The 18,704-nt window shown below is 36.5% G+C and overlaps 1 protein-coding gene across 4 annotated transcripts in view; it reads right to left on the reverse strand.

Annotated features, from left to right (window-relative positions):
* Positions 1-18,704, reverse strand: part of SCAF11 (SR-related CTD associated factor 11) — a 71,942-nt gene that overhangs the window by 41,856 nt on the left and 11,382 nt on the right. For 2 of the 4 annotated variants that reach the window (XM_080810354.1, XM_080810355.1), the window contains 2 exons: positions 10,517-10,570; positions 2,773-2,854 (listed from right to left, as the gene is read on the reverse strand). In XM_080810354.1, coding sequence (XP_080666480.1) covers positions 2,773-2,833 — 61 coding nt within the window. In that variant the 5' untranslated portion in view covers positions 2,834-2,854; positions 10,517-10,570. The remainder of the gene's footprint in view (positions 1-2,772; positions 2,855-10,516; positions 10,571-18,704) is intronic. The other 2 variants (XM_080810352.1, XM_080810353.1) reach the window with 1 other exon arrangement.

An 18,704-nucleotide genomic window follows, 5' to 3' on the forward strand; every position in this document is an offset into this window, starting at 1 on the left:
CATGTTCAAGGCAGTATCAAGAACTAGATATTCTAGAGGAGCCACCAAAGACAAAGTAATTAAATCTTACAGTGTAATAAACATCTCCTTGAGCACAATACCCCCAACATTTACTAATTTATATTTTTTAATGGGGAAGTAAAAAGAATTTTTTTATGAATTTTTAAAATAAGTAAAAATCAGATAGTTCGAATATTTTAAAGTAAAAAAAAGGTTATACTGACAAATCTCCCACTCAAATCTACTGCCATCCATCCAGCCCCACCAAATGCAATAAGTAACAACTATTACATTTCTTCTGTGTTCTTCCAAAGTTTTTTTTTTAATGCAGAAGCAAGCAACTCTTAAAACATATCCTTTTAAAGCTCCTTCTTCACACAAATACTAAAACACTATATACACCAGTCTGCATTTTTTTTTTTGTTTTAACTTACTGATGGACTACAGTTGTAGTTTGGATACTATGAAATTTTATCCCTTACGGTTTGTACTAATTTAAATGCCCACCAGCAATAAAACCAACATAAAAGAATATGTACTATTGGCTCAAAAATAAAAGAAACTCGAAAATTCAATATAAAATGAAACAAAAATAAAGAAATTGTCAGCTGAAATGCGAACAATATATACCAAGCAAGTGGAAAAGTGGAGATTGTCCTGAGAGCAAATGTTCTTTTTGGGGTTCACATCTAAAGACTTACAACCAACCCAGGCAGGGGAACTGATCCTAAGAGACTTCCATATCAAGTCGAGACCCCAAAGGGGCTAAAGTAGAGCATGGGTTTAGGAAAAAGAAAATACAAATCCTCTGAAGGAAAACATCCCTTAGGTAGGCCTTCAGAATTCTACAGATTAAATTTATCAAATATGAGTTCAAAACCAAACATTACCAAACCTACGAAAATAAGTTACTCTGAGTAAGAATCAGCAGAAACAATTTATATTTTACACATTATACTCACTAATGATAAATTTATTTAGATGTCCACTGGCTTCAAGTATCAGAATTTGCAAATACAACATAGAGTGATTAAACAGTATATTAGACCCAGAAGAAAAGAATATTTGTGAACTGTAAGAGAGATCTGAGAAAACTACCTAGACTGTTAAGAGACAAACAAGGAGATGTAACCTGGGAGAGTGGGAAATGAGGTCAAAACAAAGTCTAACATACTAATTGAAGCCCAGAAGAAGAGAATAAAGAATATCCAACAGTTAAAGCAGCAACGGCTGAGAAATGAGAAAACAAACAAAAAAGATCCAAAAGATAAAGGACATAGAAAGTATGGTAACTAAGAGAAATGAAAATAATCCATGCCAGAAACAATGCAGCAGATCTGTACAACATCAAAGACATCAAAGATAAAAATAAGATCTAAAAAGAAAAATGAAGGAAAAGACAGATCATCTCTAAGGGATTGACAATTACGCTGAAAAGAGATTTCCTGACAGTAAAAACAAAACCATAAAATGGTTAAATAATGTCCCCAAAGTGCTAAGAGGAAAACAACAACAAAAACTATCAATACAGAATTGTAGCTCTTAGAATAGTTCTGAAGAGGTTAAAATAAATACAAAAACTTAAGAATTTACCAATAGACTATTTTTTTAAGATATTATTTATTTATTTGACAGAGGGAGAGAGATTACAAGTAGGCAGAGAGGCAGGCAGAGAGAGGAGGGGAAGCAGGCTCCCCGCTGAGCAGAGAGCACGATGCGGGGCTCAACCCCAGGACCCTGGGATCATGACCTGAGCCGAAGGCAGAGGCTTAACCCACTGAGCCACCCAGGCACCCCCACTAATAGACTTTCACTAAAAGAACTTGAAGTTTTTTCAAGAAGAATGAAAGAAATGGAGGATGCCTGGGTGACTCAGTTGGTTAAAATGACCGCCTTCAGCTCAGGTCATGATCCCAGAGTCCCAGGATCCAGTCCCGCATCCTAGGCTCCTCGCTCAGCAGGGAGTCTGCTTCTCCCTCTGACCCCTACCTCCATGCTCATTCTCTCTCTCAAATAAATAAATAAAATCTTAAAAAAAAAAAAAAAGAAAGAAAGAAATGGAGAAGAAATCCCCCCAAATACTATCCATTTTAAAATATCAACTAATTTGTGGTGTTTAAAAAAAAAAGGATGATGGGGCGCCTGGGTGGCTCAGTCGTTAAGCGTCTGCCTTCAGTTCAGGACATGGTCCCAGGATCCTGGGATTGAGCCCCGCATCAGGCTCCCTGCTCAGCAGGAAGCCTGCTTCTTTCTCCCTCTCCTACTCCCCCTGCTTGTGTTCCCCGCTCTCGCTGTGTCTCTTTCTGTCAAATAAATAAAATCTTAAAAAAAAAAAGGATGACTATAACCTATAAGAGTAGGATGATCAGAGTTAAAGTGTTCTAAGGTTATTTTACTGTTAACAGTGAATATTAAATTATTAAATTTAGAAGTAGAGGAAAAGATCAATGCCAACTATTTAAAAAACCCAAAGCAGACGATTATAACAACAAACACAGATTAGTATATTCATAAACCAGTAGGGAAAAAAATTTAAGAAGAAAGAGTTCAAACAAACAAAAAACCTTGATCAATCAAAAATAAGACATGGGAGGAGGGAAAAAAATGTATACACTTCTTATTCAGGAAGCTTATTTCAGAATTTAAGACCAATGAAAATAAATGAAAACAAAAAAACTCTTTGTAAATTTTGAAATGTATACAAATGAACAGTTTAGAAACAACTAAGTTTTTTGCTTCAACACACAAGCTTTATAAAAGATAAATATTTACCTTCCTTATCTTCATACTCTTGATCGCCCACATTTAGGGTATATATAATTTTCCTCTTCATTTCTCCTTAAAAATGGGCTTCCTATAGGATGAATTATAACAGAGAGTTTTTATGTTTGCATTCTTCCAGTATCAATGAAAAACAATGAAAAACCCAGAACTGTAAGAAATTATTTTACACACAAAAGAACATAGTACAAGCCAAGCCAGTATATTTTATGGATAATCCAGTACTCTTTTATACTCCTTGCCATCAAGCAGTCTTACTGAAAGGAAAAGCCTGCTATAAGTATTAAGCAACAAAGATTAAATGATAGATTTTGTGGTACAGGCATAAATATAATTAGAGCTTAGGGAAAAGATATCAATTTGAACTGAGTTTTCACTGAATGTGATAGGTTATATGTGTTGAGCTTACTGCATTTAAGAGGCGACAGTATAAAGTAGTAAAATAGCATTTAACAAGGCCAATCTGATAACAAGAAAAGTATAAGAGAAAGAGAGAAAGGGAGAGAAGTGGGAGGAGAGAGAGAGAGAAAGAGAGCCTGTGTGTGTGTGTCTGTGTGTACTGAGGAGGGATATATGCCAAGAAGTTCATCTAAAAGACTACGGTAATGAATAAGGAAAGCAATAAGCAAAACAATGCAAATCAAGTAGGGAGAGATTACAAACGGATCTCCAACAGATTGAGAAGTTTAGATCCAATCTTACAGATTCCTCTGAAGACTGAAATGATAAAAGTATTAGGACTCTTTTAAAAAAAACGATCTGCCAATAAAGCAGAGAAATGGATTATAGCAGGCAGAGATCAGAAGCAGAGAGATCCGCATAGCAAGGGTAACTGGCTATGAAGTGAATAAAAAAGAAGGAATTAACAAACAAGAATTTCTGAGATATGGTGACTAAATAAATACAGAGAAGGAGTCAAAGATTACTCTGGCCTTGAGGACTAAGAAAATGATTATGAGAGGCAAAATGAGAAATGTGGGAAAGGAAATGAATTTGTTAGTCAAGGAGAATAAGTGTATGAGGTAAAATTATTTTTTAAGTTTACTCTGAATTCTTTCTTGAACTGATGCAGGATACATGATTGTAATGATCTGTTCAAAAACATTTTGGAATATCTCAGCACAAGAAACCCCCAATTTCATCAATTATAATTCTCCCGTATTGATACGAAGTAATTTTTCCATTAGTTTCTTCAATAATTTAAACATACTAGTTTCTACATTAAAGGTATGTATTGCCCAGGAAAATTCTTTTAGGCTAAATAAGGAGAAATGCAAAGACCCATACTTTGGTTCAAAAAACCAACTGTAAAGCAGAAGATAAGAAACTTAGTAGCACATGGAAAAATGATTTAAAGGTTTTAGTAGATTAAAAAGGCAAAATCAGTAAGAATTAGAGTTACTTTAAAAAGTTAATTTAGGGACGCCTGGGTGGCTCAGTAGGTCAGGCCTCTGCCTCCGGCTCAAGTCATGATCTCAGGGTCCTGGGATTGAGCCCTGCATCAGGCTCTCTGCTCAGCAGGGAGCCTGCTTCCCCCCCCTTTCTCTCTGCCTGCTGTTCTGCCTACTTGTGTTCTCTCTCTGTCAAATAAATAAATAAAATCTTGAAAAGTTAATTTAATCAGTCTATCTTAATAAAAGCAGATTGTCAAAAACAAGAGGAAAACTTCCCCCTCAGCCTGTATTTGCAACATCTGTTTTAGTTCTGGTGCTATTTTATTTAGGGACAAACAAGAAAATGATTAATGTCCATGGAAGATGACTACTGGTGACAGCCTTGGCAACCATATCACATGCAAAAAGGAAAAGTAGCAAGAATGTTTAGCCTGGAAGAACAGAAAGCTTAAGGAGAAGTTTAGCAGTTACTTTCAAAGGGAATGGCTGTTCTGAAGGGAGGTAGAATAACTATCAATGAAGGCATTTAATCAGAGGCCCAGTGACTTCCTCATGGGCTATTTTTTTTTTAATTCAAAGATTTATTGAGTGCCATAAGTATACTATTACACAATGATCTAAGTATAGCATTGAACAAGACAGACAAAAATTCCTGACTTTACATTCTAGCAGGGAAGATACAATAAACACACTAAAATATCTAGTACATTGAGATGTTGAGAAAAGTAAAATACAATTATAAAATAAACATACAATTATGGAGAAGCTGTTTTATTTCATACAAGTATTTAGGGAAAGCCGTTATTTCATACAAGTATTTACGGAAAGCCTTTCTGATAAAGTGAAATTTGAAATGGCAATCTCAAACAATCAAGGGAGAGAATTATGGATTACCTAAAGGACCTGCATTCTAGGCAGAAAAAACGGTAAATATAAAGTCCAAAGGCAGTGAAAAGTAGTACCTCTGATATGTCCAAGGAAACACAAGGAGGCAAGTGTGGTTAGAACAGAATGAAAGACAGGAAAAGCAGTAAGAGGACAGACAGGTAGTAAGACCATGCAACACCTTAAGGGCTAAGGTAAACAGACACACTGGCTACTTTTCTGAGTGACATGGGCCAGTGGAAGATTTTAAGCAGAAGAGGGGGCAAAGGAAAAAGCAAGTCGACTGATCATCTAGGGAAGGAGATGACAGCGGCTTGTACCAGAGTAGCAGCAATGGTGATGAGAAGGGATCAAATTCCAGCTATTTTCAAAATGTATCATCAGGATTTGCAAAAAGACTGAATGTGAGGTATGTGTTAAAGAGCAAGACTCCAGGATAATTTCAAAGTATTCTGATTTGAGCAACTACAATAATGGAATTACAGAGACAGAAGATTACTTTAAAAATACTCAGACAGTCAAAGATTACAGTATCACTTGGGAACTTGTTAAAATGCAGGATACCTCAGGTACCACTCTAGACCTAGAACCTGCATTTTATCAAGATCTGGACATGATTATGTAAAAGCCTGAGAAACACTGCTCTAGGTACTTCCCAACTTGATTTTGAAGGCATACTGTGCTCCTGGTATGATTGATAATTGACTGTAATCTTTATGTGGGGAAATTCATACCATACCAACTCCCCCGGTATCCTAAGAATAAAAAATATTTGAGAGTTAATTAAATGTGATAAAATGTCAATTTTAAAATTAATATTTTAAAAATCTAGGAAGTTCTCAAAACATGCAATATACTATTCCTTTACCTAGCTAAATAATTTATGCCCTATTGGATAGTCTATGCTGTTTTCATATTTCCTTCCTTAAGAATATTAAACTTATATTCTTGTATTAACATATAAATTGTAATCTATAATTAACATTTTACAGCAAATACTCCTTTCTCTGTTTTAACACATGCAATGAAGTACATAAGCAATAGTTTATCACTGAGAAACCCTCAATCAAGTTACAGACTGCCCTTCCTTGTTAGAAATCTGCTTAAAACACCAAGTGCTCCAAATTCTTAGAAGTTGTGTGCTTCTTCTTGAATACATCATGTATTAACTGCAGCCGTATCTAACACCAATTATGCTACACTACTAGTTTATTCATTCAAAATGGTAAGAGTTTTAGCATTTCACTAGATAAAAGTCACAACTTTTAGTTCAATAGCTTATAAAGTTATAACTTATTCATGCTTATTTGTTCTATCTGCCTAGATTCATTTTTAATCTAAGGATTCATGGTTTTTAATACCAGTTTTGCTTTAAATTTCCAGTAACAGGAGCACAGGAATTCAATACAGACACCATGGTCCTAAGCCAATAATTTGTGGTCAATTAAAAAAACTTAAGAGATAAGCTATGGGTGGGCAGAACTATCCTTCCTTGTGGTTACCCAAAAAGTTAGATATAACTTGATTTCATGATATTAACTATTAATGACTTTTTTTTTTTTAAAGACTTTACTTATTTATTTGACAGAGATCACAAGTAGGCAGAGAGGCAGGCGGGGGGTGGGGGGAGGAAGCAGGCTCCCTGCTGAGCAGAGAGCCCGATGTGGGGCTCAATCCCAGGACCCTGAGATCATGACGTGAGCCGAATGCAGAGGATTAACCCACTGAGCCACCCAGGCGCCCCCTATTAATGACTCTTAATCATATCATATTCTACCTAGACTCCTTAATAGTTTGACCGAGTTCTGTAAATTATCTATGAATCAAACAGAATTTTCTTTTATATTTGGTTTACCACAAATGAATCTCAAAGAATGGTTGTTCATTCTTGATTTTAATTCTGTTTATTTTTCAGATGACTTTAATTTACAAATTTCAGTCTTTAATATCTCTTCTCAGGCTCCACCTTTCCAAGCTAAAGTATCTTTTAAGTCTTTTATCTCTAACATAATGATCTTAAAGCACTTATATCTTACAAGTTGTCCTTTTTATTTCAGTATATATTGCTTCTGTTATGTATTAGAAATCCTACTCCAAATATGTTCATAAAATCAGTTTGGGAAGAATGACCTAATTTAAAAATTTTATTTATCATAAAAGCATCAACTTTTAGATGTGCAATTTTAAAAAAGGAGCACTATTACCAATCAGTTTTCAGAATTCAGAACTCATTTTCCCACACATACCCTGGAATACATGGAAGCAAGAATCCCAGGCCAGCCATTATAGTGCATTCAAGTTACAGTAGTGTAGAAGATAGTTCAGTTCTCTAGAACAGGAGAGTTTAGTTTTCTAGAACAGGACTGCCCAACAAGAACTGTTCTATCAAGCACCTGAAATGTGGCTACTATAACCAAGGAATAAATTTTTTCATATTATTTAGGTTTTAATTAATTTAAATTTAAGTAATCCAATGTGGTACTGGTTACCATGCTAGACAGCACAGTTCTAGAATATAACTACCATTCTCTATAAAAGGAAATTATTTCAAGTTATACCTAAGATGCTAGCAATGTATTTTCTATAGTAGTTGCTGAAGCACAAAAAGCTTCAAGGAATCAGAGAAGGGACAAGGGATTCCCTCTAACAGAAACTAAACATTTTAGCCTTGGCCAGCTCCATTTAAAATTTCTACCCTTCCCTTCTCCCCATCCTTTTCTCTTTCAAAGTCTGTTTCCTTCCATCTACGTCCAGTTCACTTCAAACCTCCCCCTCCTTGCTTCCTCCTACTGTCCTTCAAGCAAGTCCACGGTATCTAAATACACAAACATCCTAGTTAAGACTTGGACGTACACTCAAATCACAGCTCCACTGCCATGCAGTAAGTGGCTGTTATTATCATTACTATTTTTTTCTAAAGATTTATTTTTAGAGAGAGCTAATGTCTAAGCATGCATGGGGTGGGGTCGGGAGGGGGGGGGTTGTACAGCAGGAGAGGGAGAGAGAATCCTCAAGCAGACTCCCTGCTGAGCACAAAACCTGACATGGGGCTTGATCCCAGAACCCTGAGATCATGACCTGAGCCGAAATTAGGGGCTAGCAGCTCAAACAACTGAGTCAACAAGGCGCCCCTATTTTTATTATTGGAACTAGTAAGAACAGAAAAATAGGGAAGAGTAATAAAAGTGTTAACTGCCCAATTTCTGTGTTTTCCCTAGACAGAAGTGAAAGACAAAGGCAAACAGAGGACTGAAAAAATACAAATCAATACTTCTGAGTAACAACTAAATTGATAAAATCTACTAACATTCTGTCAAGAGTAGTCAGATCCATTGGGTACAAAAAAAGAAGACATATGAAAAGCCATGAGAAGTTTAACTCTATTTCCCACCCCACTCTCACACCCAATTCTGCCATTATAGACTCTATTATAAAGGGCACAGATATGATAAATGGGAATTTATGGGAATTTATGGGAATGAAAGGGATTTTGGGAAAAAGTAAGAGCTGTCCCTGTGCTGGGCATACTTATGCCAAGGACAAGCATATTTCATGAAGACGCTAAATACTATACTGATTCACACGGCTAAGGTCTTCAGAGAATCCAGTGACTCCCAGAACCACTCTAAGATAATATATTCTTCTTCCTCCTTTATTTCCAATCCCCTATCCAAGATAAACTGGTCCCCAAATTCAATCCCCTGTCCCAAAAATTCAGTTAAAAATGAGGGGGCATTCAATGAGGTACTCTGAGTGGTATACTTCCGTGATTAATGACTTGGGCACTGGTGTCAGGCCAACCTGTGCTCATGACATTGTCTAGCAGTAATAAACACGCAAAAGCTACATTACTATTCAGTGCAGGATCTTTCATCTCAATCCCAGTCTTAAATAAAGCCATTAACTGCCTCCCAATGCTATTAAAAATTTGATCTTCCAAGGCTATTTTTTAGTGATGTCCAGGGAGGGATAGTATCCATTATTATAGGCCAATGTTCAAAAAACTGGCTGAGTTTTTCTGTAAATAAAGTTTTGTTGAAGAATAGCCATGCTTATCCCTTTAGATATTGCCTATGACTTTTGCACTACAATGGTAAATATAAATAACTGTGACAGAAACTATACACTCTGCAAAGCCTAAAGTACCTACGACCTGGCCCTTTCCAGAAAAAGTTTATAGATGTAGCTCAGTCTCTCATTGCAGAGGGCTCTTCAAGCTTTCTGAAGTATAGGCATCTCCACATCTATATTCAACCTGTACTCTGGCACATCAGTTACTTATTACACATTTGAGTCAATGGTTCTACAGTGTTGTCCTTGAGTTCCTTTTAAAACACCCCTGAAGGCTATGTGATTTTGTTGATTTATCTACATTTATTTTCTCAGTGTGGCTTAAACTATCACAGATATTTGCTCTAGCGCCTTCAATTAATTCACTTCAGAGTAAGGTTAAAGCAATTAACTCCTTCAGCTTAATAATTATTTCCTTTATAGCCTCTTTGCTAATCAACTTAGTCCTGCTCTACAATTTTTGATTTTTAAATCCCTTACAAAATGCTCCCCCAATTTTTTTTCTACTTGTACCGCAATTTTATTTGAGTTTGTAAGTAGACTTCTTTGCTTCAAGTGGGCTATTCTAATATGTTTTTGTTTAAAATATCCCTCCCCTACATGTTTGTTGCTGGAGCTTTAATACCATTATGCATCTATATAGAGACAGACTGTCCCTTTAAGCACAGGTTTTAGGAAAAAACTGTCTAGGTTCAAACCACAACTAGTCTGCCACTTACTTAACGTCTTTAAGCCAGTTTCCCCATCTATTAAATAGAGATAAATGTAGTAACCACTTCAGTCATTATGAAGACTAAATTACATAATCACATAATCCTTTTAAAGTGCTTAGCACCAAGACTAGGACAAAAGAAGTACTCAACAACTAACACACAGGCACAAACACCGCCCCACCTCAAAAGGATCTTAGATGTATCAGAGGTTATAAGATAGTTAATCTGTATGACTCCCACTAGGATGAGATTTTCATTATTTTAAAAACTTCTGTATTTCAAAGAATATCCACATACAGAAAGAATGTGAGAAGGAACGAGTTCACAAAATTTAAATTGTCAAATTTAAAAGCAATTTTAATTCACAAAGCTTTTTGAACAGCTCTTATATATAGATAAATATGTTCTTTATTCTATTTATCTGGAAACAAAAATGTCACAGCAAGACAAAATCTAGGACTCAAAAGAAAACAGTTCTAGGATTATTATAACATCCTATTTCCTACTTTATATGTGTATAGGAGATAAAACATTATGTTTTAACATGGCAACTCCAGCAAAAAAGAAGTCATACATACTTAAGTAAAGCTATAACCACAATTCCCAAGGTAGTAACTACGAGTGCCATTTTAAGTTTTTCGTAAGTATGGAAATATTCACAAGCCCTCTTACCTTTAAGATTCTTCAGGTGGAATAGTCACGTAATCAGTTCCCCAACAAACTATTCTGGGGAGGGAATTATGAAAATTAGTCCTATTTTACTTCCCTTTCACCCAGCTGCGACCCTATTCATCTCGGGTTCAGAATAAAAGAGAACAGTTAAATATAAAGAATGATTTATTCCAGAAGGCCTTGATTAGTGAATACATTTTATTTAGAATGGAAGACATTCTGACACAGTTAAGTATATGCCTTCAAATATGAAGATACTCACAGGTAATGGAGGCAACAATGAAAACATTTTGCTTAGTGAGAGAAGCACAAGTCACATTTCAGCATATAGGAAAAAACAATTGAAAACAAAGTAACGGAGAATTAGAAAAGATCTACCCCAACAAATAGACTGGCCACATCACCTAAAAAGACAATTTAGGAAAAGATATAGAAATTCAACAACTACTAGAATTTAAATTACTTCCTGAACTCCAGACCTTAAGTATGCTTAACCAATAGTCACTTTTCTCTTTTGTTCCCCCTCTCTTTCTTTCATTTAGGCCCTATACCAGACTCCCCACCTTGCTACAGTCTGTATTTATTCACTCAATAAATACTTGGCCAGTGCCCCTATTTTCTAGGTACCATTAGACCTTACACACTGACACACCTAACAAAAACAAAACCAAAAATCCACAATTATAATACAGTACAGTAAGCAGGTGCTGTAATTGGGGAAGTGCAAGATATAACAGGAGCACATAATAACCACCAAATCCTTGTAACATATCTACATTTGTAAAAAAGGCTTCCCAATTGAGAGCAAATAGATTAAAAATATATTTTTCTAACCCCCTGACCATTCTGTACCACTGGAGCATTTCCATCCTTTAGGACTTGGAACTAGAATTGCCAATTTAAACATGATAGTGAGAATTTTAATTTTTTTTTAAATTCATTTGAGACAGAGAGAGTGAGATAGAGAATAAGGAGAGGGGCAGGAGAGAGAGAAGCAGACCCCCAACTGAGCTGGGAGCTTGATTCCAGGACCCCAACGATCACAACCTGAGCCAAAGACAGACACTTAACCATCTGAGCCACCCAGGTGCCCCAAGAATTTTAATTTTCAAACAGAGGATACATATGAATCAGAGCACATAGGTAAACTGATGTGCTTGCTATGTTAGACTTCCTATATGGAAATGACCATTGGGCAAACATAAAAGATAACACTGTGTCCAACCCCACACCATAAAGGCTTAACCTCCAAAAAAGGTTTTCAGACAATGGCTACACATACACACTTGTAAAAGAGAAGGATCTTTTCTCTTTCTACAAATTTTATAAAATAGTACATTTCACACAATTATCTGAATATATTAATTGTCTAACTGAACACCATACATTTAAAATAATAATCGGGGCACGGCACCTGGGTGCCTCAGTTGGTTAAGCGTGTCTGCCTTCAGCTCAAGTCATGATCCCAGGGTCCTGGGATTGAGCCCCACATCAGGCTCTCTGCTCAGTGGGGAGCCTGCTTCTCTTCTTCCTTCACCTGACCCTCCCCGCCTGACCCTCTGTCTGCCACCTTGCCCACCTGTGCTCTATCAAATACATAAATAAAATCTTAAAAAAAAAAGTACAATGAAGAATGAGCAAATTATGATACATTTACAAAAACAGCAAAAAATTTTCATTTCTACCAATAGTTTCAATTTCACCCCACCTTTATAACTACCAAGAGTAAAACTGAAATGGATATGAAACCTGAGACTTTCAACCAACTTTAGTTTTAGTGTACTCATTTACATGCTGTTATGGTCTGAATGTTTGCACCCCCCAAAATTCACATGTTAAAATGCTGAATATGTGATGGTGTAAGTGGGGCCTTTGGGAAGTGCTTAAATCATAGAAGTGGAACCCTTATGAATGGGATTAGTACCTTATAAAGGAGGCTACAGAGAGATCCCAAGCCCCTTCTACCACATGAGGATGCAAGGGAAAGTCTGTGACCTGGAAAAGGGCCCTCACCCAACCATTCTGCCACCAGAACTCTGAGAAATAAATTTCACTGCTTATAAGCCACGTGGTTTGTGATGTTTTGTTATAGCAGCCTGAACAGATAAGACACATGCTCTTCTTTCAGTTACTACTGCACAATCAGTCCCTGGAACTACTTTCTAATTTAGTTTTTGTTAAGATTTTCAGTGATTTGGTTGCTTGTCAGCAGCTGATCAACAACAGGAATTTCTGGAAATCTTTAATATTCAATTCATTGAATCAGGCCCTTCATTCTGGGCCTATACCCAGAAAAAAAGCTTGTTTTACAAGCACCATTCACTGATGACCAAATAATCTTATATCTTGTTTACCAAAGAAACTGCAAATAGAAAAGATGAAGTCATCTACACTTATCAGTCTTATAATAAAATCAGCTTCCCATAACAATCCAGGAAGTGAAGATATGCTTCAGAATGTCTCTAAAATTCCTGTGGAGTGTCTGCAACCTCATGTGAGAGCCAAGAATCCACTAATATGAAGCATATCACCTCATACTAAGCTCTATACAATGACCAATAACCTAATTATTTAGAAGAAAATTGTTTTAATTCCATTTACTTGAGAAAGAGAGTGCATGCAAACATGAGAGGGGGAGGGGAAGAGGAAGAGAGAGAAGCAGACTCCCCACTGAGTAGGGAGCCCAACGCAGGGCTCAATCCCAGGACCCTAAGATCATGATTTGAGCCAAAGGCAGACACTTAACCAACTGAGCACCCAGGCACCCCTAAGCAAATCATTTTTAAAAGGTTAGAATGACTAAAGAAAAAAATTTCCAAAGTGAAGGGAACTGCAAATCCTCAGGCAGAAAACACAGACTAAACTGAAAATAGGAAAACAGTTTTTTTCAAATGTAATATAATTATGGAAGATTAGATTTCATGAAGACTATGCTCTAAAAGAGAAATTAATTTTCCTATTTCCTTTTACATTTAATGTAGTATCACCTCCTCAATAGGGCTTGCACTGTTACATGTTTAAAAAGTTACTGATAAACCATATATAAATGAAATAAGGAGATTCAAAGTTGCCGTTACATTCTGAAAGTGGCAGTAAGTAAACTGGGGACTTCAGGTTTTGGGTAAAATGGCGTAAGCACATTCCACCTTATTAATCTCACTGACTGAAACTATAAAATCCAGACAGAACAAATGGAGCAGCTAATTGAAATTTTGAAAGTAAATAACAGCAGGTGGATTGAGAAAGAGGCCAGAATCTGATATATTTTCAGGCTGGTAGTAAGCTCATGACTTTTCCATCTAGTTTTGCCCCCAGCCTGGGCTTAATGGAACCTAAAACCCAAAAAGCTGTTGTGAACAGGAAAGAGAGAGAAAGAGCAGCGAAAGAGAAAGCTCTAGGGAAGGCCCTCTGTCTCTGTTAAAGAGTGGAAAAGGGTCTCCTAACTGCTTAGAAAGAGTAAGGGAAATCTCTTTTTTTCTGTTTCTCATTCCCCATGACCCAATTCCCAAGCAATCCTGTGGTGACAGCTGCAACAGTGGCAGGCAGTGGGGCCAGCAGAAAACTCTGAGGGAAAGGTACCATCCTCACTGACTGAAGAAACTGGACTAATCTCAATTTTCCTCCTGTCTTCCTGTCACTTGACTCCAGACGCAACTGTAGAAAATACATACTACAGTGTAATTAATGAAATGAGACTAGGATTTCCAGCCAGAGGATAGGAGGGGTGGGGGTGTCCAAGGGATCTAGAAAACACCATGAGCATAAAAGAGGGGAAAGAGTTTAAGTAACTTATAAGTTGTTTGTGAACTCCTAGCTTACCCCTGAGCTGTTCATCTACAGGTTAAACCTTAAGCAGCATACCATAGACTCTGAAGATTAAAATAAAATATAGGATAAACGCCCTTGCAAATCACAGATTGGCTACTAGGTAATACACATTATGGGAAAAATCCAAACGTACTACAAAGGTTCTGAAAACAGAACTAAGATTAAAACTACAATCTGGGGACGCCTGGGTGGCTCAGTCGGTTAAGCCGCTGCCTTTGGCTTAGGTATGATCCCGGGGTCCTGGGATCAAGTCCTGCATCAGGCTCCTTGCTCGGTAGGGAGCCTGCTTCTCTCTCTGCCTCTGCCTGCCACTCTGCCTGCTTTTGCGCGCGCGCGCTCTCTCTCTCTCTCTGACAAATAAATAAATAAACTCTTAAAAAAAATAAAAATAAAAAATAAAACTACAACCTGAAGAAAGCTGGTTAGAATGGTGGCCTAAAACCTAACTGAATCAATTGCCTACCCAAACAAAAACATCAAGTCTCTACAGCATTTAAGCAAGACACTAAGATTCATAGCATAATGTTCAAAATCTCCAAAACACAACCTAAAATTACTTGGCAGAGAGAACAAAAAAAATCTCAAAACACCTGTGGGAAAAAGAGAACCAACAGAAAACAACACTGAGATAACACAGATCTTAGAGCACTGGGTTAATTATCTGACAAAGACTTTAAAGCAGGTTAAAAAAAATGCTCCACAAGAGCAAATACTCTTGAAACAAATGGAAAACTAGAAAGTCACAGCAAAAACAAACAAAAAACCCACAAAATATAAAGAACCATCAAACGGAAATTTTAGAACTGAAAAATGCTATAAATGAAATAGAAAAATACACAGGACAGACTTAACAGCAGAATGGAAAGCCAGTGAACTTAAAGACAGATCAACAGAAATTACCCAATCTGAGCAACGGAAAAAATATTGAAAAAATTATTAGTGCCTCAGGGACCTGGAACAACACCAAAACCCTAATATTCATGTCAAGAGCCCAAGGAGAAAAAAATGAGTTCAGTGCAGAAAAAAAGGAAGATGAAGAGAATGGCCAGAAACTCCCAAATTTGATGGAAGATATAAACCTCCAAATTCAAGAGGCTCACAAATCCCAAACAGGATAATGGAATCCATGCCTAGACACACCAGAGTTGGGTTTGTGAAGATGGAAGAGCAACAGAAATAACAAATACCTGGATAAATATAATTAACTACCCTCCTCTTGAATTCTTTAAAACATATCTGACAATGAAAAGCAAATATTACAACACTTTCTTTTTTCTTAATTTTTTTTTTTACTACACTTTCTAATAAGATTTCCTGAAGATGTAGTGGTACACAAGACAATTGCAACATTAAGGGGAAAGGGACCAACATGATGATAAGGTTTCTATATTTCACTTGAAGTGATAAAATATTGATTCTAAGGAAACTGTGAAAATATAAATGTATGTATTATAATCCTTAGAGCAATCACTAAAAAAATGATATATAGGCAAAAACACAATAAACTAAAATGGAATACTAAAAAACATTCATATATCCCAAAGAAAGAGATTACATAAGAACAAAGAGGGAACCAAAAAAATAAAATGGGGGCGCCTGGGTGGCTCAGTCAGTTGGGCATCTGACTCTTGACTTCAGCGCACGTCATGATCTCAGGGTGGTGAGATCAAGCCCCTTATCAAGGGCATGGAGCCTGCTTAAGATTCTCTCCTTCTCCCTCTGCTCCCTACCCCCTTGTACATGCATGTGCTCTCTCTCTCTCTAAAAAATAAAATAGTAGAACTAAATCCAAATATATCCATAGTTATAAATGTGAGATGCAGGGTAAGCATTACTGCAAAGTATTTAATCAGAAAAGGTCTCAAATAAACTTCTATGTTAAAAAACTAAAAAAAGAAAGAGATATACAAAGCAGGCAGAAGAAAAGAATTAGAGAGCAGAAATCAATGAAATCGAAAACAGAAAAACAGAAAAATCAATGAAGACAAAAGCCTATTCTCTGAAAGGAAATATCAATAAAAATCCTCTAGCAAACAGCACTAAACAGACCTAGTACTGTTTAAAGAAATTAAATCTGCAGTCTTCCAAAAAAAAAGAAATCTCCAGGCCCAGATAATTTCCCTGGTGAATTTTAAGAAATAACAACAGTTCAACACAATCTCTTCCAGAAAACGGAAGATAAGTACTTCCCAATTCATTTTATGAGTCCATCATTATCCTGATAGTAAAACCAGACAAAGATGGTAAAAAAAAGAACTGACATACTAGATTTAACAAAAAATAAACTATGGTACGCTCAGCCATGCAATGAAATACCACTCAGTCCAAAAAAAAAAAAAAAAAAAAGGAAGGGACTAGCACTTCACTCACCAACTTGAATGAATCTTAAAGGCAATATAATCAAAGAAGCCCTGTCAAAAGGTTACATACTACACGACTGCATTTATATGACATTCTCAAAAGGTCAAAACTGTTATGACAAAGAATTCTTTAATTAGTTGTCACTTGGGTTGGAGTAGGGTTTAACTACAAAGATAGTGTGAAGGAGCTTTTAGGAGGTAATAAACCACTCTGAATCCTGACTTGTGATGGTAATAAAAACCTACATGTGTATTAAAATTCAAAGAACAAAAAAACCAAAAAAGGTAAATTTTACTATATATTAGTAAAATTGAAAATGTTTTATAAGTAAAGACTATCATGTGAAAGTAATTTGGGGCTAGAACATAAATTGTTAATGTTTTCAACAAAGGTACTTTTTCACTGACAATTTCATGGTCTCAGTCTTTCCAGTGGCTCTATACTATCGCTAACACATAGAGGTCACCCATCTTACATTGTCACTGATGAGCTTGAGAGGAGGTATCTAAATTTTCTATTTCTGCTTCCTGTATTTCTGTCAAAGGTCATGTATTTTATAGGCTGTGGAGAAACAGAGATTAAAAGCAACAGGCACAACCTCACAATTCCATCAAATTCTAAGGCAGTGTTACAGATCAGTTCCAAGACCCTAGTAATGGTATGGAGCTGACGAGTTTTTCACTACCTGGGGGAAGACAAGCACTACAGATGACTTCCAACTGGGTGATCCGCCTTTTTTTTTTTTTTTAAGACTTTATTTATTTATTTATTTAGAGTGTGTGCATTCGAGCAAGCAGGGGGAGGAGCAGAGAGGGAGCGAGAGGAAGGGGGAATCTCAAGCAGACTCCGCATAGAGCACAGAGCCTAACCCAGGGCTCAATTCTACAACTCTGAGAGATCATGACCTAAGCTGAAACCAAGAGTCAGACGCTCAACCGACTGAGCCACGGAGGCGCCTGTGGGTTACACTCTAATGTGACAGGTGTCCGCTCTATGAAAAGAATATATCTATGATGCAATACTTTCTTTTAAAAAAGAAAAATGAGTGTCTTCTATGTGCCTGGCTACTTTTCATCATGAAAAGGTTGATAAGAAAATATGAAAGGCTTCCACTATTTCTCCAAATGAAAAACATTATATGTCCTCCAATAATTTCAATACATATTTATGCAATTCTTCTCTAATAACCCTACCACCCCTGCTTAAGGTATGGCAGACGGAAGAGAAAGGAGGAACTGATTGTGCAATCTTCACCTGTCTTCAAGATTCTCATCTCCATTTTCTCATCCCTATTTACTAAAACAAGATGACATAACTAATCAAATGGTTAAAGGCAAACCTAATACTCTCACTTTTTTGGTTTCTTTCCATCAGCAATTCCTCAATGCCTATTATAGGTCCCTTGAAGGGGAGAGTTATAAATGTGGAAAAGCAGAATTTACATTGAGAAGATTAAGTGTTATGCCTAGTACAGACAAAGAACAAAAGAACAGTGCGGTGGTAGAGACTCATATCACAACCAAACTTCCCAGGAGGACTAGCTATAGGAGCCCTTGGGATCAACAGCACCATACCCTCTTATCTGGCAAGAAGAAGAAAGTCATCCTGGATGGAAGTATGGGAAGTAATGGAACTGTTATCTTTTCATTTTTTATTTTTCTAATCCAAAACAGAAAAACTATCAATTATATCTTTTACTTTAACTTAACCTTTGTTCTACCTTAGAAAGATGCCCAACCTGAAATGGCAATCCCTGCCTACCCACCTCCCCAAAACATACATAGCACACAAAACACTTGCAAATAAATAAACAAATCCTAAGAATCAAAGAGGAGTTAATGACAATAAATGACCACATACAAATGCTTGTTACAGTGGAATGGAAATAGATTTCACATGTAACAGGGCAAAAAAGGACAACGTTCAAAACACTGTTTCTGAAATACTTTGTTTAAACAAGATTTTAAAAACCTTAATTATAGAGTTTCAAATTCAGAAA

This window comes from Martes martes (assembly GCF_963455335.1).
Source record: "Martes martes genome assembly, chromosome: 8".
Lineage (NCBI taxonomy): Eukaryota > Metazoa > Chordata > Mammalia > Carnivora > Mustelidae > Martes > Martes martes.